This window comes from Chaetomium strumarium, assembly GCF_033439665.1.
Source record: "Chaetomium strumarium strain CBS 333.67 chromosome Unknown B0T15scaffold_1, whole genome shotgun sequence".
Classification (NCBI taxonomy): domain Eukaryota; kingdom Fungi; phylum Ascomycota; class Sordariomycetes; order Sordariales; family Chaetomiaceae; genus Chaetomium; species Chaetomium strumarium.
Genome location: NW_026944429.1, coordinates 6,197,221 through 6,224,898, shown reverse-complemented (window position 1 = coordinate 6,224,898; position 27,678 = coordinate 6,197,221). Strand labels below are relative to the sequence as shown.

Genomic DNA, 27,678 nt, shown 5'->3' with positions numbered 1-27,678 from the left:
CGGTCAGCCAAGTGAGGGATTGCCCAAAGCCAACAAGTCCATTGTGCGACCCGAGTTCCTTCCTCAGCAATCGAGGGGCAGGCACCAACCAACAACTCGCCGCCATGCGATGTGGGGTGAGCGGCAAGTGGGGTGAAGGGCTACAACAAGGCCTCATTGGTTGGCCCTCTACAGATGAGATCGCCTGCTTAACACACTTTGTACATGTGTGTCAAAGTTGGTGTTTATGGACGGCAGCCTGCACGTCCTATCTGCCCAGAATCCAGTTGCTGTCTGTGGAAAGTGGGAGGTTGAACCAAGAAGCTGATGCTCTAGGTTGGTCCCGATAACTACCACCTGCCTACGCTGCTCTCGGTAATGGAAAGGCCAGAAACCACCCAGACGGGAGTCACAAAAGTTGCACCATGGGGTACCTAGATACCTAGTACCTAACGTTACTTTCCTGCTGCGAGATATGTCTGGTTACTTCACAAAGGTTGCTCTCCGCAGCCCTCACATAAAAGAAAGCTGGCTACTGCATTACCTGCACCGAAACAAGGGTTCAACAGGGGCTGAGGTGCGAAATACAGTACATGTGAACAAAACGTCGGCTAAGGATTCCGTCCAAGAAACCGGGAGTGGGGCAATGTACACGAACGCCTTTACATCCGACGAACGTCTCCCACTGTCGAAGTAGCAGCCACCATCCGGATACCCAGCTCGTAATTCTCACGCAAATCAGAACCAGCCAGCTAAGGTACCTTAGCTCCGCCAGCGATGGGAAGCCTCTGCAGCACCGAGCGCGGCGGCGATCCCTTCTCGCAGCCGGGCCGCCGCCTCGGTGAGACACCTGCCGCACCGACCTCCGCCTCCGTCCCCGCCTCCGCGACATCACCCCGGAGGGTCGGCGGTCCACCACGGACACTGGGCGGATCCGGAGCCGCAGAAGCCGGCGCATCGTCAAGAGGGGATGGCCAAGAAGCGCGCCGAAAAGCAGGAGACGCTGCGAAGGTATAAACGATATTCCACATAGTTTGCTCCGCGATCAATCACCGGGGAGGCTTTTCACTCATCCCTAATATAACTATATATGACTCTTGTCCAAGATATGCTGACAAACAGGTGGTTCCCCCCCTCAGGCGCGCTTCCAAGGGAGCAAGCAGGGAGGCAAGCTGAAGGCCCAGTTAGACAGGCAGCGGGGCATGACGGACACCAAGGTGCTTCAAGAGGCTAGCGAGACTGCGAGGCGGCAGAGGGACCTGGACCAGAGTACGAGTGCGCTCAGCCATAGTTGATCGATTATTGTAGCACCTACGGTGCTTGTCATCATGACATCAGAGTGGTCGGGGGCGTTCGGAAGCTTGGGTGCTGAGGATTGATCTGGTTTAGCCTCCTTTGTTTGTTTTTGGTCTCGACTAGATTTAACACTGAGATGTTGCATACTACCCTCTGTTTGTGGAGCCGGCAGACAGTAATTGTATTATCTACTCACACTATGTTGAGAGATGCAGCGGCATCAACATCACATAAGAGTTATTTATATGAGTATCCTTCAAGGACTGCCTACCAAGGAGAGAGGTGTCTAGCTCCATTATGCCCTTCTGAGACCTTTTGCGTAATCGACAGGTTCTCCCCTTAGCCAATGGCCTCTACGCTTACTGAGAGACTAGGTACCTTACTGAATACTTAACTATAAAACAGAAACGATGAGGGAGAAGCGCATCACGTAATCGTGTACCTGCCACTCGCAGGCGCCCGGCTCTCGGCGTCCGCAGCAGCCAGCGTGCCCTCCTTAAGCAGCCGCGTGAGCTCTGACAGCGCCTTGCCGACCACCAGCTCCGTGTCACCCTCGATGAGAATGTACAGTTTCGGCTCGCCACCTGGCGCGGGTTCCTTGCCGGCCGGGTAGTATGTGCCCTTGGTCGTGATTGAGGTGCCGGTTGCCTCGAGGATCTTAGCCACATTAGTCCGGTTGGTGACCGCCCAACGAGCCTTTTGCGGGAAGTCGTTGATCTCCAGCGTCGCGTGGAACGCGCCGGCATCAGGGCCCTTGTTGTCAACCGGCTGACCAGGTCGGAGCTGGCCGGCACGGGCCAGCCGCGCGTTGATTTCGCTGATAGCAGAGGCAGCCTTGTCCAGAGCGCCGCCCTTGCCGGTGCCGACTGCGGCGACTCCTTTGGCTGCGCCGTCGGCAGGAACGACTTTCGCTTCGGCATCTGTCTTGGCCGCATCGCGAGAGACAATGGCCGAGACAGCTGCCTCTATGGCCGACTTGGCCTTGTCCGTCTTCGCATCTTCTGCCGTCTCCTCTTCTTTGAAGTCCTCCTCTTCGCCCTCGGCCTTGTGCGTCTTGCGCTCACGCATCCGCGCCGCCTCACGATCTTTGTCGAGCTTCTCCAGACCTTTCCCACCGAAACCGCTGGCGTCTTTAGCCTTTCCGGACTTGACCTTCTCTCTCCAAGCCTTGCGCATCTCGTTGAGGCGCTCGGGAACAGGCTGTCCGCTCTGCTCGAGCGCTTTCGCGATCCCGGGCGCACAATTCTCCTGCTCCTCCGTGACGAAGGTGACAGCTGTACCCGTATTGCCGGCGCGCCCGGTACGGCCAGCGCGGTGGACATAGTCCTCAAGATGATTGGGAGCGTCGTAATTGATGACCAACTTCAATTGCTTGACGTCGAGGCCACGCGCCGCCACCGATGTTGCGATCATGATAGGGCAAACGCCCTTCTTGAAATCAGAGATGGTCGAGTTACGATCCTCTTGATCCTTCCCCCCGTGAATAGACATGCAGCCATAACCTCGCCGCAGGAGCTCGCGCAACAAGTCATCAGCCTTTTCTTGTCGCTCGACGAAGATCAACGCGCGGACATCGTCGTCGTCGGCATACAATTCGCCGAGGAGCTCCAGAAGACGAACAAACTTCTTGTTCTCCTCTATAATCTCGACCACTTGGGTGATCTCGGGCGCCACCACGCTACGACCCCCCACCGTGATCTCGACCGGGTCTCGAAGAACCTTCTTGGTGAGCGCGTCTATGATCCTCGGCATCGTTGCCGAGAACAGGATTGTCTGGCGATCCGGACGGACATTGTTGAAGATCTTCATTACTTGGGGCTCGAAACCCATGTCAAACATGCGGTCCGCCTCGTCAAGGACAAGATAGGTTGCACGCTTGAGGTTGGTGACGCGACCCGAGTTCGCCGCCAGAAGATCAATCATACGTCCTGGCGTGGCGACAATAATCTCGGCACCTCGTTTTAGCTCGGCGATTTGATCCTTGATGGCATTCCCGCCATAGGCAGCTACGGCACGAAGCTTCAGTGCCTTAGCGAATGGCAACAGGTCCGAGTAGATCTGTGTGCACAATTCTCGGGTAGGGGTCATGATCAATGCAATGGGGCCGTCATCACCGCTGACGGGGTCTTGATCCTTGATGTGGCGGAGCATGGGAAGGACGAAGGCCATCGTCTTGCCGGATCCCGTCTTCGCAACACCAATGACGTCCCGACCAGACATGATGACAGGTAGAGCCTGCATCTGAATCGGCGTCGGCTTTTCGTAGTCGAGTCCGTCGATGACATCTAGGATGGGCCGGGTGAGGCCGCACTGCGACCACTTCTGCACTGGTCTGGGCACGTCCTTGCCCGAGACCTTGATACCATCCAACTCCAAGCGTAGGTCGGCTGCCTCTTCTTCCGTCATTTGCGCGAGCTCCTGAGGCTCGACCCAGAAATTCTTTCGTATCGGGTTGAGCTCAATCTTGCTGTAGTCGTGTTTCGGAATGTCCTTCTTCTTCCTCTTGGCCGCCATAGCAAGAATAGATGACGGATCGGCATCGTCCGCTTCGTGACGGTAATCATCGTCACTGAAGTAAGCCTCTGGTTCAAAACCCTTTTTGGAGCCATGTTGCTCCCTGACAGGTATCGAGCCCACACCACCTGCAGAGCCAGTGTGCTCAAGGTCAGCCATGAACGCATCCAAGGGATCCACATCTTCCTGATCATCCATGGCGGGAGCTGGCGGCATCGGCTCATCCTTGACTTCCCCGTTGGGCATATCCGTGTCAACATCCATCGCCATGCCTTCCTTCTGGATGCGCTCATCGCGCCTCTCCTGAAGAATCCGGTGAGCTTCTGCCATCTCCTCCTCGTTCCGAGCCATAAGCAGATCCAAGTCTTCGTCTCCGTCGTCTTCCGCGTCACCATCTGCTTCTGCCGTGCTGTTGGTATTCTCGGTAACGAAATCAGGGAGTTTGACGAGCTTGCGCTTGATGACCTCCTCATCGTCCATGTCCAGTTTGCGTTTCGAAGCCGATTTCTGGGCGTCAGCACTTTTTTGGAAACCAAACGCACTGACTGCCCTGTTGGCTGGCAGTAAGCCATCGTCACCTCTGGTGTTTGCCTCAGTTTTGATACCTAGCGCCTTCGCGCCGTGCGCACCGAGCTTTACATCGCCCAGCTTGGCCGGAGATTGGGATCGGGCCCCTTTGGCGTTTCTCACGATGGCTTTGGGATCGAACTTGCCTGTATACGGCATTGGGGCTGCTGGCGATGCTGGGGCGGGACTTGCCGAGCCCGGCGCAGGACTAATTGGGCCTGGTGTACCGCTGGCCTTCTGGTCCATCTCAGCCAAGAGCATCCGAGTGCTCCCGGCGGTGACGTCGGCTTCCTTGGCTTCCTTCAGGGCATGCTTCTCCTTCATGGCTTGGAGTTTGCGTAGTCGCTCAGCCTTTTTCTCTGCCTCCGTCTGGGCTTGGGTCGGTGTAGACTTAACTGGCTGCGAGTCCTGAGATGCGTCAGCTGGGGGAAATGGATAACCCAATGAGAATGGGAGTGAGCGCGCACCTCGCTGTCTTTGCTTGTTACGCCATCCGCCTTGACGGCTCGCGGACGACCGCCGTCGGCTCGCCGGGAGGCAGAATCCGCTGAGCCGTCGCGGCGGCTTCTTCGGTCGCGGGAATCGTCCCGCCTGCCACGATGATCCCGGTTGCCATCACCACTCCTTTGTCCACGGCGATCCGGCGATCGAGCTCTGTCCGGGATGCGATCGCGTGATCGACGACGGTCGCGAATAGCTCCTCCATCGCGCCGTGAGCTTCGGTAGTAGTCATCATCTCGACGGTCTAGGGAACGGTCTCGCCAGCGGTATGAGTCGCGATCCCGGCCACCGCGGCCATGATCACGTTCACGTTCGCGGTCGCGGTACCGGCGCTGCAGGGGGAATGAGTCAGGAGACCAAACGGGGTCGCGGCGCGAGGGTGTTCGGCCACTTACGTCCGGGCTGCGAGAGCGACGGCGGTGGTCACGGTCACGGTCACGTCGCTCTTCATCTTTCCGTCGTCGCGCAGCATGGCTTCCTGCAGGAGATGGTGAGCGCGAGTCTCTCGGCCGAGCCATTTCTGGTTTCAGTAACGGTGGCTCAGCGGATGTCTGTGGTGGTGAGAGGTACTTTTGAGATCGGCCGACACTCAGTAGTTAATGCAGTAGATAAAACCTTGCATACTGCGTCGAGATGGGTGAAGTAATGGATGTCCCAGTGCGAAGCTGAGCTGCCGACAGATCTATGGGTGCAGAAGTTTGAGAGTTGGAGGATGTGGAGCAGTTGCGGCTTGAGACCATGAAGGCTCCGAGTCTGTGCGGATACACAGTAAGGGACCGTATCATACACGGTACACCGAGTCATTCATCTTAGGGTTTGCCAGGTAACGTTAATAAGGTTTAGGTAGGCGCTCAAACTTGGGGCCACAATTTCTAATTCCATACTAGTTGTGAGCCGACATTGTCCACTCACGAATAGTAATCGTTCTTAAATGCCCAGTCTCGTGTACTGATGAAGACGTGCTCTGAACTAAAAGCTCACGTCTAGATGATGTTAGCTAAAGGTAGCTCGAGCATAGTGCAAGTACATGCTAGGTACCTGAATAGTGTAAGACACGGATCGTCAAAGCTCGGACCAAAGAGCATCGCTCTTAGAGCATTGAAAGATGGCACCTGCAATATAAGCGGTATACGCTACATCTCGGGCATTTCGGCACCTATCTGTCGCAAAATATGCTTGGAACGGACTGCCCTGAACCAGGCCCTTGTGCAGGATAGGTCCTGAAGAAACGCCGGGGTTGACATTGAACAGTTCAACCGAGAAGCCCGTAAACCTGGAAGGTTTCGGCGTTGGCGGTCAGTGCGTCGGTTGTCAGGCCACACCCCGGTCTACCTACATAGCTCCATGTTAAACATGGCGGGCTGGGTGGAGCGTATCTGCGCACAACAAGGCAGGAGGGAGCTCTTGCTGCAACGAGCAGGGCGCGACCGCATAAAATTACACCTAGCTGAGTGCCTCACGTCGCTGTTACAACCGCGCCGCCCCTTCCTTTCGGTGCGCATTCGTATCACAGTCGGCATACCGAATCCATTGAGAATTGCACATCAAAACACCGGTACTTGTCATCAACATGTTGTCCGCAATTCGGCGTGCGACCGCGGGGCAGGTCCGCCTCGGTGGTGAGCTCGCGATCCGCAGCGCAAGCCGTATTGCGGTGCGATTTGCTGCTCCTCAGCTCATGCCCGTCGTGCCGAGCGGCATCCGTGTCGCTGCCGTTTTCGCAAGGGGCTACGCCGGGCGTGGTCGCCCGAAAGGTTCGACAACCAAGACCTCTACCTCAGCAGAGGCCAAGAAGAAACCTGCGTCGAAGACTGGCAGAGCGAAGAAGACTGGCACTGCCAAGAAGACTGCCGCTGCGAAAAAGGCTCCTACCAAGGCGAAGAAGCCGCAGAAGAAGCCGGCGGAAAAACCGGCGCGCAGACCGAAGCGGGAGCTGACAGAGGAGCAGAAAACCAAGCTTGAGATCAGGGATCTGAAGAAGAAGGCGCTGGTGAGAGAGCAGCCAAAGGGGCTCCCGGACAAGCCGTGGAGTGTGTTCACCGCCCAGCGATTGAGGGCAGCGGGCAGAATGGAAGGACTTGAAGTCATGATGCCTCAGATCTCGGTCGATTTCAAAGCCTTGCCGTCTGACGAGGTCGAGGTACGCTGGACGACGACCACTGTCAGGCGATTGTTTTACCACTTGACACTGACACACAGCCCGCTGTATAGAAACTTAATGCCATCGCGCAGCAGAACAAGGTCGCCAATCAGGTGAAGTTCCAGAACTGGATCGACAGTCATACGCCCCAGGAAATCCGTGCAGCGAACCTGGCCCGGCTGCAGTTGAGGCGGAAACATGGCATTACCAAATACCGCAGCATCCCCGACGCTCGTTACCCCAAGCAGAACTTGACCCCCTTCGTAGCATTTGTCAAGTCGCGGTTCCCATCCATGGCCGATGACCCTTCCCACGCAAAGGACAAGCTGATGAAGATCGCCGTCGAGTGGAAGGGGTTGAGCGCCGAGGAGCGCAAGGTACCTCGTCTAAAGTTCGCATGTGGATACTGTCAACGGTCGCTAACTGTATGGCTCAGCCCTTCCACGAGATTGCAGCAACCGACACGGCCAGACGCCAGAAGGAGTTGGATGCGTACCGCGAGCAAGGAAGCCAGTAGACGCGTCATACGACTTCGGTTAAATTGCAACGCCATGCTCGACCATTTGCAGGTTCGAGGAAGTTCTAGGCAATGTTTCCGGTGGTAGTTCTGCGTTTTTTTACTTGGTGGGCTGGGCCTGATGGAAATGACTTGGGTTGTTGTGTATGACCTGTCCATGTACAAGTACATATCTAAGTTACCTACGACTTGGTGGTTCTCGCTACCTACCAGCAGGGAAGGATCAGGTATGGGTTAGGTATGGGTCAAGTATGGTATCTTTACTCGATATGTGCCGACTATGCCCTCTTATATGTTGACCGTGAAGATTCTCTCTTCACAAGATGCGGGATTGCTCTCTAATGTCATTGCCACGCGATTCTTGGTGAAACAGACGGCCGACATATTACCATGCATCCCGTTATCACTCAAATAAAATTATCGATATGCCACCCTGTCCCAGTATCCTCTAACTCCGCCCCGTGCTCTAGAAGAAGGGTATCGTGTTCCAAAAAGTGTATCAATAGTCGCGTAAAGCAGGACACCGCCAAAATATCCAGAACCAGACCAAAACAATATCCAAAGATGAAACCTGAGGGCCCATTCCAAACCTGCTCGCTCTCATTTGATCCCTTGTCTCGCCCCCATGGCCACAACCGGCTTCCCATCCCCGCCGATCCAGGAAGTGCCCGTGTACAGCACACGCCGCTTGCTGACCAAGTAGACGACAAGATACAGATGTCCAACCACACAGCCCCAGCAATACACCCGGATCCACGAGAAGTCCTGGTCTCGCCTGCAGGACGTGCCCCATCCAGCGCAGCCTTTGCTCAAGTAGTCGGCGAGGAAACTCCAGGCGGATTGCTTCAGCTCGGGCTCCCAGGAGCTGCAATCCACCAACCAGTAGCCCCTCTCAAAGGGGTGTAGATCCCTGGTTTGGGTCTCTGGCTTGAACCGCTTTTCGAGGTTGAGCTCCCGGGCGAGACCGGCGAGGACATCGGTGATCATATCCTCGGGGCGTAGCTCCCTCTGCCCGGTGATGGGTGGCGGGGACAGAATCTCGAGTGTGTCAAGGGCTTGCCGGCGTACCATGCCAGTATTCGCTCGTCGCGGACGAGGACCCATGTCACTCGCACCCCTAGTGATGGGCTTGCCGGGTGCTGGGTCCCGGGATGTCCGCGGCCGCTTGGAGACGGGTGGCTCCGATTCAGATCGATGCGAAGACATCGGCTCGAGTTGTTGGCTGGGGTAGGAAGAGACGATCCGTGGCTCCTCCGATGGTGTGGGTGTTCTGCGCTGAGAGCAAGGTTTGTCTGTACTTGGAGAGGGCGAGGTCACAGCCCTCTCATCCTCTACTTCGAGTGTTTGTTCCTGCCTGTCCTCGTCATCCTCATCATCCAGGATCGGGTGCGTTTGGTGTGGATGGAAGACAGCTGGCGTGGGGGATTGTTTTGTTTGATGGATCGGCGAGGTCTCCATCTGGGTGCTGTCGAACCCCGAAGCGTAATGGCTCAGTAGTCTCGTGGGCGTACAATACTGAGGGAAGGCCAGATCGTTTTCAGGCATGGAATCCTGGATAACACTCGGCGGGGCCTTCCATGACAATTGCGACGTTGCGATGCAGCCATCAACAGCTCGTTGAAGCGGGGGAGAGTCGAAGTTGTTGATGGCACTCCGAAAAGACAGCATTGGTGACTGAATGCTCCCAGGGTCGGGGTTTGACTGAGGTACGTCCACGCTGCCATTCTCCTCAGTGCGACCCCGTGTCCCAAACGTGACCAGATTCCTTGACCTTGGCTCAAAGGCAAGGTAGGCGGCGGCGAGGGCTCGGTATTTTGAATCATCCAAAGCCCTGGATGGTGCTGCGATGTGTACGAGGATCTCGGTCTCTGGCTTGTCCATCGTAGCCGAACGAATAAGAATGAGCTGCGTCCTAAGAATGGAAAACTGTACGTGGGGCCGAGCAAATGCAAGGTCAGGTAAGAATAAGTGATATTGGTGTGAAGGGGAATGATTGAGGAAAAGAGAAGATGTGTGAGCAAGTATTTATACCGAGAAACGAACGGTTGAGGCTGTGGAGCAAGCAACCAAGGGCTGCCTGTCCCACTCTCCTGGTAGAGGAGTGATCGTGAGTGAGCACTCTATCTGCCAGTGTTTAATAAAAACTACAGGCAGCTTCAATGTCATATGCCCGCAGTGTACGGAGTTCAGCCGCGAGGTTGCAGATTGCGGGGTGCCTTCCGCAGCAACCCTGGGCCCAGGCCCAAAGTGGGGCGTACCATTAAGGTGGGCTCGAGTCACGACTCCACCTGCATCTCTGCCCTTCAATACCGCCTAAATGTCAATTGAAGCCCAGAAAGCAGAAAGGGGCGCCAAGACGCTGGGCGACCGACTTACTCCATAGTGGTACAGTGTCTGGACCGTCCGCCATTATTTACACGACCGTCAGCCGTCGACCGCTGTTGATTGAGCCCGATTGCAGCGTGATCAGTGTTGCTACCTTGACGCCGGCCGAACTACCAACGATCAACAACGACAATGGTCTCCGAAAAGAAGCCAGAGCTCGGCTCTGTTATGGTCATTGGCGGCTGCGGCTTCCTGGGCCACCACGCTGTCCGCCTGCTGCTTCGCGACTACTCCTGCTCCGTGTCTGTTGTCGATCTGCGCTGCACACGAAACCGGAGTCCCGAGTCGGACGGCGTGGCATATTATGAGGCCGACATCACCGACGTTGAGAAGCTCCAGAGCATCTTCGCCAGAGTCAAACCAGATGTTGTCATCCATACCGCGTCACCGCCGGCGCAGGCCAACGACAGTGTTTCGCATGCGCTGTTCAAGAAGGTCAACATCGACGGGACAGCCGCGGTGGTGAAGGCATGCCAGCAGACCGGTGTCAAGGCGCTGGTGTACACGAGCTCGGCGAGTGTTATGAGCGATAACCGGAGCGACCTGATCAACGCCGACGAGCGGTGGCCCGTGATCCGGGGCAAGGACCAGAGCGAGTATTATTCGGAGACAAAGGTACAAGCCGCCTCCATTGCAGCCGGCGAGCACAGTTTTTGCTGACCCGTAGCCACATCCCCCAGGCCGCTGCCGAAGAGCTGGTTCTTGCCGCCAACCGCGCATCGGAAGCGCCAAACCTCCTGACATGCGCCATCCGTCCGGCCGGTATTGTGGGCGAAGGCGACACCATGGCGCTGTACCACCTGATCAACATCTACCGCCAAGGCCGGTCCAACGTGCAGGTCGGCGACAACGACAACCTCTTCGACTTCACTTACGTAGAGAACGTCGCCCACGCGCACTTCCTCGCCGCACGCGCCCTCCTCCTCACCGCCGCCTCGAAAACCATACCCCTGGACCACGAGCGCGTGGATGGCGAGGCGTTCATCATCACCAACGACAGCCCCGTCTACTTCTGGGACTTTGCCCGCGCCGTTTGGGCCGCTGCTGGTTCGCCCCACGGGACCGAGCGTGTCCGGGTTCTCCCCCGCGGTGTCGGCATGGCGTTGGGAGCCTTGAGCGAGCTGTTCTTCTGGGTCATCGGCAAGCCGCCAACGTTCAACCGCCAGCGGATCACCTATAGCTGTATGACGCGGTACTACGACATCTCCAAGGCGAAGAAGCGACTGGGGTACAAGCCCCTCGTCCCTCTGGATGAGGGCGTCAGGAGGTCGGTGAAGTGGACTTTGGAGCAGGAGCAGAAGAAAGAATAGGGATTTCGAAGGGGACGTTGGATGGATGGCCAAGCCTGTGCTTTTATATTAAGATCCGCTATACATTCCTGAGCGTGAGCAGGAATGTATAACATGTTAGGTATTCATGAGGGACGCATATACATGAATGTTTCCCTTTCATGACTAATACATTTAATGGCAATCAAGGGGTGTCACGACCAAACCGGCAGAGGACGAGAAAGACATCAATGAGATTCATGCTTCTCTTGACTCATGCCAACCTTGGTGAACTTGCAATCTTGGTGTCCATTTTGTGGAACACGATGTGCCGGCACCATCATCAAGTTGTCACCTGCAATGACTTGTACGTAGTGCGCCAAACATTAATCAAACTCAGGAGTGTCAAGTCCCCAACCTATCTTAAGACCGTCCCTTGGGAACGAAAGGAGAACAGGGCGCTCCTGGTTTTTCACCTTACACTATCCTGCACTGCTTTCGGGTCCCGTGATGCTCGGTCAATTCTACCTACTTTGCAACAGCCATGATGATATTGCCCAGGTAGAAGGGGAATGAAAACGATCCCGGAGTCACGCCCCTGTCACAACCATTTTCGGCTTATCATCCCTCCTGTTTCCCGATGCTGGCGCTGACAAAACATCCATGGATGGTTTTCGTCCCAGATACATAAACAAGACATTTACGGTCAGACCGGCCTGTACCCGACTGTCCTCTACACCAAATACACTTCCCTTTCGCTTGCGATATAGGATGACAGGGTTCCACCACTAGGGAAGAAACAAGGATAAAGTCACAAAACGCCGAGCAACCATGCTTGCTTGCAGTGAATGCATCGCAATACGCCGTCTACACCCGTCAGGAAACCAGAGCTCCCTATCATTGAGAACGCATATCCGGGTGACCGTGGCCCGTCTCCTAGACGGTGCCTGTCGTCAACCCGCTATTCTGTCTCCCCCATGCCGAGCTGCGCCATTCTCGTTGGCCTCCCTGGCCGCCGCGATTGTTGGCATCCGGTGTGCCCGTCTGCTCATACTGCCCTCCGTATGGAGATTGCTGTTGTGGTGGGGGAGCATCATAGGGCCCTCGCTTCGGAGGCGGTGTTGCGACATTATGAGGTGGGGCGTTGAACGGGACCGGCGGCTCCTGGACCGGTCGGACACTGCTTTCTTGCTGCCATTGAGATGGGTCGGTTTCCATCCGCCTCGGCGGAGGACGGCTTGGATTCTCGTGCCGGCCTACAATCTCGGTGACTTCGGCATACTGTCGTGGGCCTAGGTTGTTCACGGCTCGGTCAGAGAACCTCTTCAGGATCTCCTTGGTGGTTAGATCTCCGCTGCTGTTGAATAGGGTTTGGTCGTTCAAAATGTCGACAAGGTCGTCGGGAACCTAGATCTCCGTTAGTGATGACAAACGTAAAGAAACCAGGAACACTGATAAGAGAGGCTCTTACCAAGCACATCTCCTCGATGTTGGCTATCAACACCTCCACAGCTTCGATTGCATACATCGGATCGCTGTCGAGGCTAGAGGTCTTGGTCCTGTCGAAAAGAACGTTGGGAGCGATGACCGTAGCCAGGTTCTTGATATCCATCTTGGACCCAGACTCATCATCGACCTGGTGGAACGATCCAACCCACTTCAAGAAGCAGAACAGAATCTCTAGGCAGTCACGGTTTGGTTTCGGCAGCAGGCAGCATGTCAGATGCAGACAATGGCGCATCTTCTGCTCATCCTGGATCTTTGCTGCTGCCAGCCACAGTCGATAAAGCTTGTGCGTCATCAACGGGTCCGGGAGTTCTCGAAGATAGCGTTTCAGGAGGGCCGCCACTTGGACGACGTGCGTCGAGCTGAAATCCACTTCCTCCTCCTTGTCCAGCTTGTCCACCAGCTCGCCGAGCTTCTTGATGTTACCATTTTTGCGGAAGACGCCCTCGACGGAGAGGTCCATCTGCTTCATCGCCGAGATGATATCGTCTACAACAGCCGGAATCCGCAGGGTTCCCGGCCCGACGCCGTCTGTGGATTCCGCGCCGTCTCGCTCGACAATGACTTCCAAGGGGACACCGAAAACTCCCTTCTTTTTCACGTTCTTGCGACCATCGTTCTTGAAGGCTTTGCCAATGTTCTTCCAGAAGGTCGCCGGTTTCCTGCTCTCGATGAAGCCAAGCAGCTCTTCAAGCGTGAACTCCGACTCAACCATAGGGTGCATAGTGAGCACAGCGAGGTGTCTCACAATGAAATACTCGAGCCCAGAGAGTTCGGAAAAGTAGCGTCGGGAGCGCTGAACGGATGGCTCGCCAAACGCGCGTGTTCCGGCCACCCTGTCTTCCGAGAGGCTGCGCTGATGGCCACTCCCGCCTGTCGCACTCGGTCCCAGCCTAGGCTCAGTTGCTGGCGAACGGAAGAGCTCCTGCCGTGACGGAGGGTATTGTCGTTGCTCTCTATTTGCCTGTTCTTGGGCGACAATTCGGGGGATGTCGTCGAGTGTCAGTGCATCCTGGTTGGGCAACATCATGCCCTCCTCGTCGATCGGCCCCCGTTCTTCAACAATTTGGAAGTTTTTATTCAGGCCTCCGTCTCCAGGACCACCGCCAGAGGATCCAGGCCGCGCACTGCTGCTCTCGGGTCCGTCCAAGATTCGTGATGTCCGAGCTTTCCTGAAGCTCGACGACAGGTGTTTATCCAGACGGGTACTCTTTAACCTTCGCACATCGTTGAGGGCGCTCTCATAAGACGATTCACGGTGATGGTGCGCATGTTCGCCCCCGTATGCCCCGGATCGACCTTCGGCAGAACCCGAACCGTTCCCATTTGGATCATCCGACGGACCAGTGAGCGCGCCGTTGACTCGAAGGATCTCTAAGAGCCTGGCGAGTGCCACCTGAAGCAGGAAGATGTACTGTTGCAGCTTAGTGATGTGCTCGAATGGGCCGGCATTGGAGGGAGCATTGGGCTCGCATTTGCTGCAAAGAATCTTCGCGTCATAAGGATTCAAACGGGCATCCTGGAGGTTCCGCCCAAATTCCTTGCCACAACGTGAACAGTTGGCGCATGCTATGTGCCACCTCTTGTCGCCGTTCTTTGCGCACTCATCCTCGATCGGTTTCCGGCATAGCGTGCACTGATCTGAATCATGAGCCGACAGTCGCGACATTCCGGATGTCAGCTGTAAGGTGGTGGTAGAGTTGTCGTCTGTCCTGAGTGTCTCCAGGTCGCTGAGGTCATCGAGAAAGTGAAAGAGGCCATCGGTATTATTGCGTTCTTTCTCTATGCGGAGCGCACCTTGGAGGCAGATGCGAATGAGCAGCTTTAGGTAGTGAGCAAGACCAGTGACTAGGGTCAAGAGATCCTGGGTAACGCCGGGCTTGCGCGTAGCTTTGTCTTGCGTCTTAGACAGGAGCGAGAAGAAGGCCACAATCTTCTTGCAAAGGAGTTTTGCTTCCCTCCCATAAGCAAGAGCTATACCAACCGCATTAGTGCTGTGATCTCCAGGTATATGAGCAAGCAACCCCTACCGTTCATGTCCAGTCGGGCCATTGTGGCATCAAGCCGGTCTGCGGATCGGAAGAGAATGTCGACGTGGAAGATGAACCTCTTAGCAACCATCACGCCGTCAATATACGCTCCGTTGCTCACATGCAACAGCATGTCCGATATACAAGCGGCCGATGACTCTTCGAACGTTGAGAGCACGCTCCAGATGCGGTAGACCTTCTCTTCCATCTGTTCCTCCTCCTCACGGACGCGCTCGCGGCCGGCAGGGTCGTCCTGGATCGGGGTGGTCGTCTCCCGCGGTGGGTTCAGGCGGACATTCCAGAACTTGTGAATCATGTAACACTCGGGGTGCCAGTGCTGGTTTTGGCCGTTCCGGAAGATCTCGACAAACTGCTTAAGGATGGCGGCTTGGCAGCCATTACAGCGCTGGGCAAACTGAGTTGAATAGTGGTAATGGCAATAGACCTGGCCATCGTGCTCGTAGTAGCTGTCCTGGGCACCGAAGACTGTCTCACACAAGGAGCAGGTGAAATGGTCGACGTGATACTTGTGGTCGAGTGCGGTGATGTACGATCCCCGCAACGCTCCGCCGCACTTGTGGCAAAGCAGCCCGAGCCGGCGGAAGTAGTCTGTCTCGCAGAGGGGATACTGCCCCCCGCCGTTCTCGTCTTCGGCTGGGAAGAACTTCGACGCTACAATCTCGCCACAATCCTGCAAATGTGGTCAACAACAAAGCCCCAATAGCATTCTGACGCATGGCACTTACACGGCACCTAAAGCAGTCCAAGTGGAACGTCCCGTCCAGTGCACGCACGAACTGCCCTGTCAAAGCCTCTCCACATTTCCTGCATGTGCGCACTTGACCACTGGCCGACCTAGAGCCTCGTGGTCTCGATCCATTTCGCTCGGCGCTGCGTCTTGGTGGCTCGAGGTCCGGCTCTCCGGCACTTAATGCGGGAGAGCCCGCGGGCGGCCTCCCGCCTTGGTTCCCATGCGGTCCGTGGTATCGCGAGGATGACGGCGCCAAACTGCCATTGTCTTGGTCCATCCAATATTGATTCTCACCGGCCGCAGGGTGGCCATGGGCCCAGTCGCCTGCTGGGCCACCGCCGTAATCGTAACCCGACATAGTAGATTGATGCTGAATCCACCCAATCCCTTCTATTCACCCCCGACCATTAAAACTCGTTCAGAAACGGCGACGGCAGCGCGGCGACGTTAAGTGCCGGCAATGTTCGAGCGCCGAGGGTGCGGTGAGGAAGCGGAGCGGGGTGGCCTCCCTGAGCATCAAGTAGTTGATCACAGAGAGACAACTGAGATATGCGTTTCGAACCTGTGTAGGTAAAGCGTGTTCGCGTCGCGGTTCCCGTCCACCTGAGTAGGCAGGCTGTACGGCCGAGGCCCCGGGTAGGTAGCGACAGGCTGGGCACTGACGTGGCTAGGTGAGGCTGAAGGGGACAATGCCGAGGAAGTCGGTGCGGTTGAGTCCACGGCTCTGTGCAGCTGCGTGCCGACTGAGTCCTGATTACTGATTACGCTTCAATCTTGGACGGTGAGGTCGATGCAGACCCGCTCACGTACTTTTCACGAACGCCGGCAGGCTGCGATCGGTTGGGGATGACGAGAGTAGTGCGAGGTGCTCAGGAGGTCGGTCGGATAGGTTGTGTGATCCACCCAGCCAGCAGGTCAGACAGCGATCGACAAGCCCCCGCCGTGGCGGAGTGCAATTTCCTGGCTTTCTGGCGGACAGTCTCAGTGAGTGCCCAGCGGTTTTACCAAAGGGAAGATGCAGCTTAATTAGCTAGGAAGAATTAGGTTAGAGTGCAATAGTGAAAATGAGTGCATGCGCTATTCTGTATGTACCTGTACTTTATGACTCGACAATCTGCACTTCCGGTTGGAGGATCCTTGGTAAACGAGTGCCAGGCCTAGCATGAAGGGACCGTGACCCTCAAAGATTGGGTTGGGTGCAAGAGCCACCTGTGTTCACTGTTCAGGTTCACCACACAAGAGTCGGTCCCACCATACCTAACAGCGGATGGGGAAATGACAAGGTTATTTAGTGTATGCCAAAGCACATGCACAAAAATAGACGCGGTTTCCGTCAGTTTATCTGACGACCCTATGTACCTGAAGATGGAGGTCAGAGGATGACGTGATGTTTACTAGCGGGATCAAATATTTATCGCTATTTTAATGTAATCATACCAACTACATATATATTCATCCATGTATTCTGTCTCGGGACTTTAATCCACGTCGGGCTCAAGGACCTAGGCGGAGACTGTCAGCGCAATAACATCTAGCGATACTTATTTGGTACCGCGGGGAGGTTTGTTTAGAGCCCAGCCCAGTCCCTTTCCCTTCATTAAAAGAACTGGGATAACGTGCGGGATCAGCTTTCTTGTCTATCACTCACTGCTCATCCCTTGCCAGACAAGACCTGTTATCAGTCTTTTCCTTCGAATAAAAAAAATCCAGTCCTGTCCAGCCTATCGTTGCATTCATCTGCACCTCGCTCATTAAATCAACAATGATTGCACATTTCTCAATTACAGTACATACAAGCATCTCGCGCGGATCCAAACGGACCTCAACAACGGCAGAGGAGTCGACTTCATCCTTCCTCGTCCACGGCTTCCCGTACATGGCTATATACCCCTGTGGAGTCAACATTGCGTCTCAAGCTTGGCCCCCGTCATTCTGTGAGCTAATTCCATGCCACGCCGCTACTCGCAAGCTGCATCAGACCTCCGACGTCTTCGAAGACCTCACCAGCTTCCTCAGCCTCTTCTCGATGACCTCTCGCCCGCTCAGTGTATCCCAAACGCGATGAGGAGCGCCATCCACAATGTCCCAATCTTGCAGGTTCTTGGTGAGATGGCTAAGATCTCGTTGCTGTTCCAGGTAGTTTATGTCAGCCAGGTCCAATGCTGAATGACACCGCGCGGGGTTCACAAACCTTGTCCTCCCAGTCGGTATCTTTACGAATCATGTCGCCCGAGCTGATCACCACCAGCGGCGTATCCTTGTCCTGTATAGCCCGGCTGGACACCACGTCCCGCTTCGTGAGCGAGTCGGCCACTAAGCTCTCTTGGAGCTTAGCGAAAATGGTCGTCCCCGACTGATACGAGGAACGTCCCCAGACCCGGTCCACGGCCCGCCTACCCCTGAATATGGCCCCCGAGATCCGGTCTATTCCGCACGGCGAGATGACCCCGCGGATCCAGAGCAGAAAGCCGCGTCCTGGGGCCCCGATGCGCGAGAGCAAGTCTTCATGCAGCGGGTCGATCATGAGAATGCCATGTACCTGCTCACCGTGACGGGAACCGAACACTCGCGAGTACAGAGAACCGATACCTGCGCTAGCCAGTACCCATCTAAGAACCGAGAGCTCGTCAGCATTCTGTTTATGGAGCTACGCATCAGACTGGATTGTTGCTTACGGTCCATCTTCTCCAGCTCTGGATAGTGCTTCGCTAAGCGCGTCAGAAGCGAAGCTTGCGGAGAATGGCGACGGAGCTGTGTCGCTCTGTTTCCCGGCTGTCAGTGTGTCATCGCATTGGAAGAAGCAAGGTTCGCTCACCCAGGCCATCCCCGGACGGTCGGCAAAGCAAAACCTGTGAATCGAGCCGTTCTTCACAGCGTTTTCAGCAAACTGCCACAAGCCGCGCTCCACAGTGTCTTCGCCCCCTTCCAGCAGCACGGTCGTCGTCTTGCCACCCTTCTCGTCGGTCTTGTTGCCGAAGCAGTACAGGTGGATTTGGTACCTGTTACCGTCCACCCAATACCGTTCTCCCGGTGAGTCGAGGCTGGAGTCGATAGCTCGCAGCGTCAGGGTGCAGGTCATCAATACCACGGCCAGTGTTATGATGACCAGCGCGATGGTCGACAGCGTGACCGCCAGCCATTCCAGCAATGTGCGCCTGGTCTCCGAGCGTCCGGTCAAGCGCTCTTCTTCCTCCGCCTTACCCCACTGTACCGTACGATCAGCGGCCACGAACCAGATCGCCATCAGCGATGCCCAGGCGACACTGGCGATTCCGGCCCAGATCTCTGCGTGGCGCAGCCCAGGAACTGCCAGTATGATGACAAGATGGACAAGCAGCGCAAGTGCGTTGATGATGCTGAGCATCCTTGCCAGCTTGCTAGGGGTCGAGAAAAACAGCAGTGAGACGACGAGAGTAAGAAACGCGATCGTGGCGTAGGCGAACGAGAAAAAGGGAGAGCCGCGGACGTGCAGACCCGTCGGCGTGATGAACACGGCGACGATCATCAGCACCCACCACACGAAGCTGACGCCGGCAAGTGCGACAGTGACCCAGCGCACGAAGCGGACGGTCCAGAGATTGTACGGTGACACAGCCGGGTCGTCGGGAGAGAGATACGGGGTGCTGTCCACTCGGTTCGGCAGGAGCCGTGTGTGTTCATCCGCCAGGTGGTCCTCGGAGGCCCGCCCCGGAGCTGGGCTCTGCCGCGACCGGTCCCCATCGGTGTCGTTTCGGGTCCGGAATCCTTTCATGTTCCAGATGGTTCAAAGACCAATGACGTCGATGAAGAGGGGAGAAGAGATCGAACTAAAAGTTGCGTGCTAAGTAGAGGACATCAACACTACTTGAGAGAAACCGCCATGGTAATAGTCATAGAATTGCAATTCCCCTCGCAAATTCTGGATTCTGAACACACCTTGGATTTCTCTCGCCCCAACTTCTTCAAAACCAACAAATTCATCGACGACGTCATGGTTCACTCGGGTCTGCTACCATCGCAGCACAGTTATTGGCTGGTGCGCCGGAGCCGCAACGGCAGATCGTCCGCTAAAGTTGGGCACATGGCCGCCCACTTGCCGCCCATAGTCATGGCAGTTCCGGATCACATGGATTGCTTCTTCCTGTTACAAGAATCTCACAATCATGTTCCGCGTCTTTGAGGCCCTTGGAGCTCTGATCAATAAGGTAGGTAGGTTTCCAAATCGCAAACCACCTAGATCTTTGCCTTTCCGACGTCTTCCTGCCCTTTCGTTAAACGTCACTTGAGCTCGGCTCTTCATAAGGGCTATTCCTGACACATGGATTGGTACTCCGTTCATCTAGAGGTGTAAGAGCAACGGAATACCCCGCCCACTGCACATAGCGAATGGAATCAGACGGACGCTCCAAGCAGCGTACTGTATCCGTAGAAGCCGGGCATCTCATCCCACCGAGGGGTTGAGGGGTGAATAGAAGTCGACTCCGCAGCCCCAGATGCCCCGCTAAGCGGTGAGTGGGGCTCCCCAACCCGATATTGCCTGATTCGGCGGGCTCAAGAACGGTGGGGTAGGCACCTTCTCCGGTGGCGGGACAAAGCTCGAGACCACTCGGGGAGGTACGAGTACGGAAATCACGATTCACCGGCGTGAATGGCGTTGTCGCCTACAGAAACCTAAATCCTACCTTACATATAAACGTTCTGGACCTTCATGCCTTAATCCAAAATCCACGTTAAATAGCACGTCCGACACGATAATGCGGGGCCTGAGCGTCGCAACAAACGCCGACCCGGCGACCGCAAAACCCCGCCGAAGCTCGAACGCGTCGCGGACGTCGTCGCCGCCACGACCGCCTGTCAGTCCCATCACACCGCCACTCGGGCCGGCTCGCCTGCCACCTCACGCTGCTCCATCGACCGGCACCGACAGACCTACGGTACCCGATTTTGCTCGTGGTCGGCCATCCTTTACACATACCACGCAGACCGAGCAGGTGGGCGTCGTACCTCCACCGGCGCCACCGATCGACTTTGAAACCAACCCCGACGTCATAGCCCTAAAAAGTGCGATATCAATACTACAACTGCAACGCGCACGCGCCACGGCCGATATTCAAACGTTGAGTCGGGCAAAGGAGGCAGCGCTTGCTGACCCAGAGGCATTCATAGCTGATTTGCAGGCGGGAAGAATACGCACCGATGGCGATCCGCTATTCCCAGGGCGAGGAAGGGGCAGTACAATAGAGGAAGATTCGGATGACGACAGCGACAGCAACGATGACAAGGAAGGGGAGGAGGAAGATGAGCGTGGAAATGCGCAGTCCGAGGAACAGGCAGATTGGAATGAAACAGAACCCAGGATCAGGAGTGAACGATCAAAACCCGACGGCGCCTCCAGATCACACCTACCATCACGCAGTTCCACAGGAAAAGGGAAAGCAAAACAGAAACCCGACGCAGAAGGAGTCACCGGGAAACCACCACCCTGGCAGACCCTTCCCAAACCCCAAACGATCGTCCGGTGTCCGCCCATCAACTGGGCCCAGTACGGCGTGGTAGGCGAGTCGCTAGACAAACTCCATGCCGAGCAGCTAGCCGCGCCCACACCCGGAGCACCCATGATCCTGGGCCCTGGCGGGACCTACGAATTCAAGGCTGGCGGGAGCGGAGGAGGCGGTTCAGCTGCTGCTGCCGCCGGTGGTGGGAGCGAGCAAGGCGGCCGACTGGTTGGCATCGCGGCGCCGTATAACCCCCTGAGAGATAAGTTGGAGAAAAAGGGCAAGGCGGGGAAGCGGTGATAGTGGCACGGTTATATTCCATGTGTTCACGCTTGATGGCTTATATGACTATGCATAGGAATCGGAAACTAGCGTGGTATGACTGGATGTTTTGAGACATAGGATCAGCGGCTATTGAGGCCAGTGATAGGCTACGGTATGAGGCCATGCGTTTTCCAGAAGGTCGCCCGCAACGACACACATCATTGTATTACTGGGATACCTAGATGAGACGCTTCGGGTTTGGCCACCTATCGGCCCAGGAAAGAATGAGAAGATATTAGCGCACGCTTGTCTTCCATTGATTGCCATCAGGCTCCGAAAGCAAAGCACCTACGAAAAAAAACGCCCAACCCTACCTCCCTATTGATCGTGCCCTGCCCTAGCCATGTCCGAACGCCGACGGGCTTGGTTTGGATCCCGCGAGAGACCTAGCAAGCTGATGCCATGCCCGGAGATTCGAGTAAGAGAAACAAGGGAAGAGTCTCCCAGACCGGCACAGTCACCCCCGGTGTGTGCGGGAGGTAACGGTTTCCTGCGCCTGGCATCATCTACTCTTCCATCGACTGCTGGACCGACCGACGCAGCCGCCTGTTGTACATCCGTCGGTCCTCCGGTGATCCCCAGTAGAGCTTGAAAGCCTCGGGATACACAAGCGTCCTAGGGTCGTACGGAGGTTGCTCCTCCTCCAGCGCTTCAATAACCGCCTCGATATGAGTCTTGACATCCTCTCGGCGACTCATGGAGACCACATAGCAAGGCGTGCCATCCGCGGCAATCCTATGATGGAACAGGCGCGTCTCGAATTTGATCCGGGGTTGCTCCTCGGGAAATCGCGGGCTAAAGCACAGCTTGATCCTGAACAGGCCGCCGTCAAGATTAGTCATGGGCTTTCCAAAGTAGGTCAGCACCCAGACAAATGGGTTGCCCTCCACCAACTCAAGGTTGTGCGGGACACCGGAACGCTTGAAGGATTCCACAATCTGCTCGAACTGCCGTCGGAGGTTGACAGCAACGGTACTGTCCTTGGCTTGTGCAGCGAGTCCTTCCGTCTCCCACGCCTCTGTCTCGGCATCAAGAGCCTTCTTGATGTTCTGTAGCCGGCGCTCGAGCTCAGTGTAATTGAATTTGCCCTCCATAGTATTACTGGTCCCCTCAAACGGCATCCGAACAAACGGCGACCCGTCCTTGATATCTTCCTTTCCTTTCTGAACCGCAGCGAGGTAGGAATCGTAATACCACAAGAACCGGCGTTTGCATAGGTCCTTGAACGGCTCAAACGGGACGCTAGACTCGTCTTCGATGGTATCCATGTCTAGGTCGTACTCGTCCTTGGAGGCTACGGGAGCCGGAACGCTGCCGTCGGGGCCGATCTTCAGGTATTCCTCCAATCGCTGGATGACGGAGATCCTGAGTGTCTCATGACGAATCTGCTCGGCAGTCAGTCAGGGATCCGGCAACAACAGCAGTTTCCCTTGCCTTCTGCACATAGTCCTTTTGGTTCTTTTGGTCGGATGGCTCGTTGGCATCCTCGAAGCCCGGTTCGTTCTCGTAAGGATTCGCAGACATCAGGCTCTGGATAGACAGCAGGATGGATTCAAGACCCTGCACGGCAGACCACTCCTCTCCTCGCTCCCCACGCCATGTCCTACTCCAGGTTAGCGTTCCTCAACACCGCCCGGCGGCTGTGTATTGAAAGAGAACAATTACCCGAGGATCGACCTGCAACGCTGTTAGTGTATTCCGTGCCCGCTGTTGAGAATAAGCATTTTGCTTACAGGCAAACCCTCCCGTTGGCATAGATGTTGGGGTTGAATCTGCACCGGCCTCCGTTGGTTGTGATCGCGGTGACTTGTGGAGACTTTCTAGGATATTCTAGCCATACGATCAGCATGCCGGCAGGAGCAGTAGCGGTGCATCATGTGTTATATACCTTTGTTGAATTTAAACGCAAACTAGGAGCATGTCAGCAAGAAACCCCGGGAGGTCTTGGATGGGGGTGATACCTCGAAGAAGCCGAACTCATACGGGGTGTCGTGTGGCCCAATGATTAGGGCCTTGACGTTCCGCACATCGATGTCGCGACAGGCAACAGCGAGGGCTACATAAAAGCGTCAGGCCTGAAGTTCACGTGTCTGCTATGACCGGCTGTCTAGAGCATACAGAGGTCAGAGTTCTTTTGTAGTTCGCTCAACTCCTGTCGTTGCATTTATTAGCATCGACGATGCCATTCAGCTACCGAACCCGCGCTGGCGTGGGGGACGAGGACAAGCAGCCCACCTTCGTGATTCGGAAGACGGACTGGTCCGCCATCGCTGAAGGTCACCGAGGGGTCCGTGATGTAGGGGGATTTGTCTTTGACGGAAAGAATCGCGTGGCGGGTTATCGAGGGCAGAGAATGGACGTTGGCTTTCGTAGGAGAACGAGGGAAGAGGAAGGTAACCTTTGGTTAGTGAGACCTGTTGGCTGAGGTCGGGTGGTCGAAAGGCTGGGCTGGCCGCCCGGGACTGAAGTGGAACCGGGCCAGGTCATTTGCGGCCGGCTGCAATGAAGTGCAGGTTCAACTTCAGGCTGCCACTCCGATCTAATTGGAGGCCCTGCCCATGCAATGTCAAAAGCAACGGGCAGGTGCGGGGCTGACACTTATTAGGTAGTTTTGAGGTTCTCAACCCACAGGCCATAAGATCCATGGGTACTACCTAAGGCTTTCCGGTGGCAGCCTTCCCGGTCGCATCAAAGACGGGGACTCCCCAACGTTGAAGTGACAGGTGCGTGGCTGGTGCTAGGTTCCATTTCATGTGTTTGTTTCCATACTCGTCTTTGCGGTTCATGCCCCATTCAATGGCTGCCGTATCGTTTGCACTACCTTAGCTGTTGTATGCTACCGACCACTTGCGGCACCTTTGGAATGCAGGCTCCGAGACCAGAGCGTATGAACTGAAAATCATACGGAAATCATTCCAGCGCGCCAGGTCTACTACTACCAGGTCCTTATATACATACCTGTTAATTCACCCAGCTTGGGAACCTCGTTGTGTGATCGGCCCTAGGAGGCTGCCCGCGGGCCGTGAGAGCTTCGGAACGGGAGGTGGGCCATGAATTGGGGAGACCCCTGGTTGCTCCACTCACGTCCTCAGCCGAATGAGGGGCTGACGCGCTGAGGCCCTGCCGCGTTTTCGAGCTCGTCGACGCGTAAAGTGCCTGCTTTCTCCATTTAAGGATTCAAGGGTAAGCAGAAGCTGCAGAACAAGAGGATCAAGAGCCGACTCGGATGACATATCTTTCTGGCTTATAGTATATCTCGGTCCTCATTACTTTTGCGGGGACTGCGCTATTGTTGACAGCGACCGTCCTCTAGCTGCGATGTCGAACTTCTTCGACCTAAAGGCCCGGAAGGCCGCAGCTGCAAATGGGGCGGCATCGAGCAGTGCCGAGAAACAGACCAACGAGAACACCAGAGTACAACCTTGGGTCGAAAAATAGTAAAACATCGTCGATTCCAGGGATTTTCAGACCGACGATGCTAACATGTCCCGCACAGCCGGCCCAAGACGCTCAGCGATGTGACGGCGCAAGACCACACCATTACCGTCTTGCAACGGACACTGCAAGCCTCCAATGTGGGTGGAATCCGGCTGCTCAGCCATTGTTACCCGTCAGCTAATGCCTTCGAACCGTGCAGCTCCCACACATGCTCTTCTACGGTCCGCCTGGCACCGGAAAGACATCCACGATTCTCGCCCTCGCCAAGGAACTCTACGGCCCCGAGCTGATGAAGTCGCGGGTGCTAGAGCTCAACGCCTCAGATGAGCGAGGCATTTCGATCGTGCGGGAGAAGGTGAAGGACTTCGCCCGCACGCAGCTTACCAACCCGCCCCCCGGGTACAAGTCGCGATATCCGTGCCCGCCGTTTAAGATCATCATCCTCGACGAAGCCGACAGCATGACGCAGGATGCACAGAGCGCCCTGCGCCGCACCATGGAGACGTACAGCAAGATCACGCGCTTTTGCCTCATCTGCAACTATATCACTCGCATCATCGACCCGCTGGCCAGCCGCTGCAGCAAGTTCCGGTTCAAGAGCCTCGACCAGGGGAATGCGCGGCGTAGACTAGAGGAGATTGCCAAGTTCGAAGGCGTGGGGCTTGAGGATAGCGCTGTGGATGCGCTGATCAAGTGCAGCGATGGCGATCTGCGTAAAGCCATTACCTTCTTGCAAAGCGCTGCGAGGTTGGTGGGCGTTAGCACCGCGCTCGTGGAGGGCGACGACAGTGACAAGATGGATGTGGACAAGAGGTTGGTGACGGCGAAGGTGGTCGAGGAAATCGCCGGCGTTATTCCGGATGATACGATTCAGAAGCTGGTGCAGGCGATGAGGCCCCGTGCCGCTGGGGAGACATACCAGGCTATCGCGAAGCTGGTGGAGGAGATGGTGGCGGACGGATGGAGCGCAGGTCAGACCATGGCACAGCTCCACCAAGCCATTGTCTATGACGAGGCGATTCCTGATGTCCAAAAGAACAAGATCGTTATGATCTTTTCGGAAATAGACAAGAGGTTGGTGGACGGCGCGGATGAGCACCTCTCAATACTGGATCTAGCGCTACGTATTTCCGCAGTTATGGCTGGGAGATAGCTCGATTTCGACAAAGGGGGACAAAAGGGGCCTTTGGCACCGACGGGTTAGGGAGGCGTTTCGGAGCAGGACGGGACTGCGGCCATGGTGTACACTGCTGTTCAATTCAAGCGGTATCTTTGTCCGACCGAAGGAGCCCGAGGTTTCCATCCAGCTTGTCCCACACACTCGCATATCGTGCTGGTTTTTTTGCCGTTCGACCTGTATGCTTTCTCGGCCCAGCCGTCTTTCCGGAAGGCTGACTCGTGGCCAGCCAGACATCATCCTCGCCGGCAGGCTCCCCGTCCTCTTTTCTATCAAGCGGAGATAACCCGAGTAACTCATCAATCTCCCCAAGCGTACGCACCGAACCCTCGAGGGCAATCTGCCCCTCCTCAATCTGCTCGGCCACGGCTTCCAGCGTCGAGATTTTGGCGGAGTCGGCGGCGAATACCCAGGGCTTGACGCGATCAGATATGCCGGAACCTTGGATAGTCGATGTAGCATCGGCCAATGTTGTATGTGCCTGCGGCACTCCCGGCATCGGATGCGCTGGTATCAGCTGGCTTTCCTCGGCCAAGTGGTCAACGACCTGGCCGTTCTCTTTCACCTGCTTGGAAATGCTTGAGTTGAGGTGGGCTTTCTGGGCTATGAGCCCCTTCTGTTCGCGGGCGATAGAGAGCAGCTGGCTAAGGTACGGGGACAGCAGATGTGCGGTGGGTTGTGGTCCTGGTGCTGCAGGAGTTTGTGCTTCCGCCTTCTTTGTTGGTGGTTCGATGACCGGTTGGGCCTGCTGGCTGACAAGCTCAAGAAGAACCCTTCGGGCGTCGAGGTATTGTGTGTACTTTTCCCTGATACTGATGAGCTGTTCCTCCATGTTGACGGAGCTCGTTGGAGCATGGTGCTTCTGGGAATCTTGCGCTTCCACATCACCGTCATCACCTCCGGTCTTCGCGAGCTCGGTCTCTATCCAGTTGATGAGTTCAGCTCTGGTCCTGCTCAATGCTTCGAATTTCGCGCTTTCACTGATGCTTTCTGCTCTGGCCGTGGTCCGCGACTTCACCTTCTCCAGCAATTGCTCCTCGCGCCTCAAGACAAGCTTCGTCTGGAGAACGTGCTTCTCTAGTTGATCGATCAATTCCTTCAGTTGCGGGCCGGATGTGGCCTTGTCTACTGTGAGGGCGGTGACCAAGTCGTTGGGTACTTGCGGGAGCGGCCTCGAGTCCCTGAAGATCTCTCCAGCGTCTAAGAAGCCGGGAGATGCTGCCGGTTTCTGGCCGAACGAGTTGAGGGCACCCTCTATGGCCTGCAGCTTCTCACGTCTTTGTCGGAGACGGATTCTCGCGAGATGTGCTTGCAAGAGTCCCAGTCCTTGCCCAGTAATATCTACCTCTTTTTCGGGCTGACTCCGTTCCTGACAACAAGCGGCCAGTTCATTGCGAGCCTCGAGGTTTGCGCTCAATGCCTCGAGATATTCTTTCTGCAGACCACGGGACGCTGGGGAGGGTTCGATGTTGCTGGCGTCAACGAGAGCCAGAGGCCCAACCGCAGCGCCATCTTGGAGGCACGAGTCGAGGTGGGCGGCCAGGAGTTGCCTTACACGAGTCACTTCTTCTCGGGGCCGAATGTAAGGCTCAAGTGGTTTCTGGATGTCCTTGATGGCAACCGCGCCTGATGAGACCATAATGAGATAAGTTCAGGTTGTCTATCTCCCCAGAAGGTATTGGCTTAGTATAGTCATGGTCTGGTTTAGAAAAAACGGAACCGTTATCACCCTCAGGGACCAAAGTCGGGGATTCAGCTCGGTGTGCTTTGGGGCGTGTTAGCGGGTCGCTCACTGAACGTGAGCTGGCTAG

The 27,678-nt window shown here is 56.0% G+C and overlaps 11 protein-coding genes across 11 annotated transcripts; 5 read left to right on the top strand and 6 right to left on the bottom strand.

The window, feature by feature from the left end:
* The first annotated feature begins 518 nt into the window (after window positions 1-518).
* B0T15DRAFT_68597 (uncharacterized protein) lies at window positions 519-1,488 on the top strand. Its single transcript, XM_062871211.1, has 3 exons — window positions 519-672; window positions 722-990; window positions 1,119-1,488. Exons 2-3 carry the CDS (start codon window positions 757-759, stop codon window positions 1,272-1,274), a joined length of 390 nt encoding a protein of 129 aa, XP_062727059.1. The 5' UTR covers window positions 519-672; window positions 722-756; the 3' UTR covers window positions 1,275-1,488.
* Window positions 1,489-1,560: 72 nt separating this feature from the next.
* B0T15DRAFT_68561 (uncharacterized protein) lies at window positions 1,561-4,990 on the bottom strand. Its single transcript, XM_062871210.1, has 2 exons — window positions 4,824-4,990; window positions 1,561-4,764 (listed from the first exon to the last, which is right to left on the bottom strand). The coding sequence occupies exon 2, from the start codon at window positions 4,678-4,680 to the stop codon at window positions 1,702-1,704; it is 2,979 nt and encodes a 992-aa protein (XP_062727058.1). The 5' UTR covers window positions 4,681-4,764; window positions 4,824-4,990; the 3' UTR covers window positions 1,561-1,701.
* A 1,219-nt stretch (window positions 4,991-6,209) lies between these two features.
* On the top strand, window positions 6,210-7,814 carry B0T15DRAFT_68508 (uncharacterized protein). The gene is made up of 3 exons (XM_062871208.1): window positions 6,210-6,997; window positions 7,069-7,374; window positions 7,434-7,814. The coding sequence occupies exons 1-3, from the start codon at window positions 6,428-6,430 to the stop codon at window positions 7,512-7,514; spliced, it is 957 nt and encodes a 318-aa protein (XP_062727057.1). The 5' UTR covers window positions 6,210-6,427; the 3' UTR covers window positions 7,515-7,814.
* B0T15DRAFT_68509 (uncharacterized protein) lies at window positions 7,815-9,538 on the bottom strand. Its single transcript, XM_062871209.1, has one exon. The coding sequence runs from the start codon at window positions 9,393-9,395 to the stop codon at window positions 8,115-8,117; it is 1,281 nt and encodes a 426-aa protein (XP_062727056.1). The 5' UTR covers window positions 9,396-9,538; the 3' UTR covers window positions 7,815-8,114.
* Window positions 9,539-10,031: 493 nt separating this feature from the next.
* B0T15DRAFT_507851 (uncharacterized protein) lies at window positions 10,032-11,209 on the top strand (the record flags this gene model as incomplete). Its single annotated transcript, XM_062867671.1, has 2 exons — window positions 10,032-10,514; window positions 10,580-11,209. The coding sequence occupies 2 exons, from the start codon at window positions 10,032-10,034 to the stop codon at window positions 11,207-11,209; spliced, it is 1,113 nt and encodes a 370-aa protein (XP_062727055.1).
* Window positions 11,210-11,703: 494 nt separating this feature from the next.
* On the bottom strand, window positions 11,704-16,034 carry B0T15DRAFT_68464 (uncharacterized protein). The gene is made up of 4 exons (XM_062871207.1): window positions 15,450-16,034; window positions 14,704-15,394; window positions 12,639-14,647; window positions 11,704-12,574 (listed from the first exon to the last, which is right to left on the bottom strand). The coding sequence occupies exons 1-4, from the start codon at window positions 15,810-15,812 to the stop codon at window positions 12,104-12,106; spliced, it is 3,534 nt and encodes a 1,177-aa protein (XP_062727054.1). The 5' UTR covers window positions 15,813-16,034; the 3' UTR covers window positions 11,704-12,103.
* Window positions 16,035-17,428: 1,394 nt separating this feature from the next.
* B0T15DRAFT_385967 (uncharacterized protein) lies at window positions 17,429-19,205 on the bottom strand (the record flags this gene model as incomplete). The annotated part of the gene is made up of 4 exons (XM_062864304.1): window positions 17,429-17,581; window positions 17,646-18,063; window positions 18,130-18,215; window positions 18,270-19,205. The coding sequence occupies 4 exons, from the start codon at window positions 19,203-19,205 to the stop codon at window positions 17,429-17,431; spliced, it is 1,593 nt and encodes a 530-aa protein (XP_062727053.1).
* A 760-nt stretch (window positions 19,206-19,965) lies between these two features.
* On the top strand, window positions 19,966-21,493 carry B0T15DRAFT_68377 (uncharacterized protein). Its single transcript, XM_062871205.1, has one exon. The coding sequence runs from the start codon at window positions 20,188-20,190 to the stop codon at window positions 21,226-21,228; it is 1,041 nt and encodes a 346-aa protein (XP_062727052.1). The 5' UTR covers window positions 19,966-20,187; the 3' UTR covers window positions 21,229-21,493.
* B0T15DRAFT_68253 (ubiquitin-conjugating enzyme/RWD-like protein) lies at window positions 21,440-23,627 on the bottom strand. Its single transcript, XM_062871203.1, has 9 exons — window positions 23,488-23,627; window positions 23,371-23,404; window positions 23,214-23,308; window positions 23,141-23,162; window positions 22,986-23,082; window positions 22,918-22,929; window positions 22,687-22,855; window positions 21,567-22,637; window positions 21,440-21,458 (listed from the first exon to the last, which is right to left on the bottom strand). The coding sequence occupies exons 1-8, from the start codon at window positions 23,518-23,520 to the stop codon at window positions 21,759-21,761; spliced, it is 1,341 nt and encodes a 446-aa protein (XP_062727051.1). The 5' UTR covers window positions 23,521-23,627; the 3' UTR covers window positions 21,440-21,458; window positions 21,567-21,758.
* Window positions 23,628-24,092: 465 nt separating this feature from the next.
* B0T15DRAFT_68381 (P-loop containing nucleoside triphosphate hydrolase protein) lies at window positions 24,093-25,894 on the top strand. Its single transcript, XM_062871206.1, has 4 exons — window positions 24,093-24,501; window positions 24,566-24,689; window positions 24,749-24,827; window positions 24,890-25,894. The coding sequence occupies exons 2-4, from the start codon at window positions 24,571-24,573 to the stop codon at window positions 25,841-25,843; spliced, it is 1,152 nt and encodes a 383-aa protein (XP_062727050.1). The 5' UTR covers window positions 24,093-24,501; window positions 24,566-24,570; the 3' UTR covers window positions 25,844-25,894.
* A 2-nt stretch (window positions 25,895-25,896) lies between these two features.
* B0T15DRAFT_68256 (uncharacterized protein) lies at window positions 25,897-27,648 on the bottom strand. Its single transcript, XM_062871204.1, has one exon. The coding sequence runs from the start codon at window positions 27,504-27,506 to the stop codon at window positions 25,950-25,952; it is 1,557 nt and encodes a 518-aa protein (XP_062727049.1). The 5' UTR covers window positions 27,507-27,648; the 3' UTR covers window positions 25,897-25,949.
* Window positions 27,649-27,678: the final 30 nt, after the last annotated feature.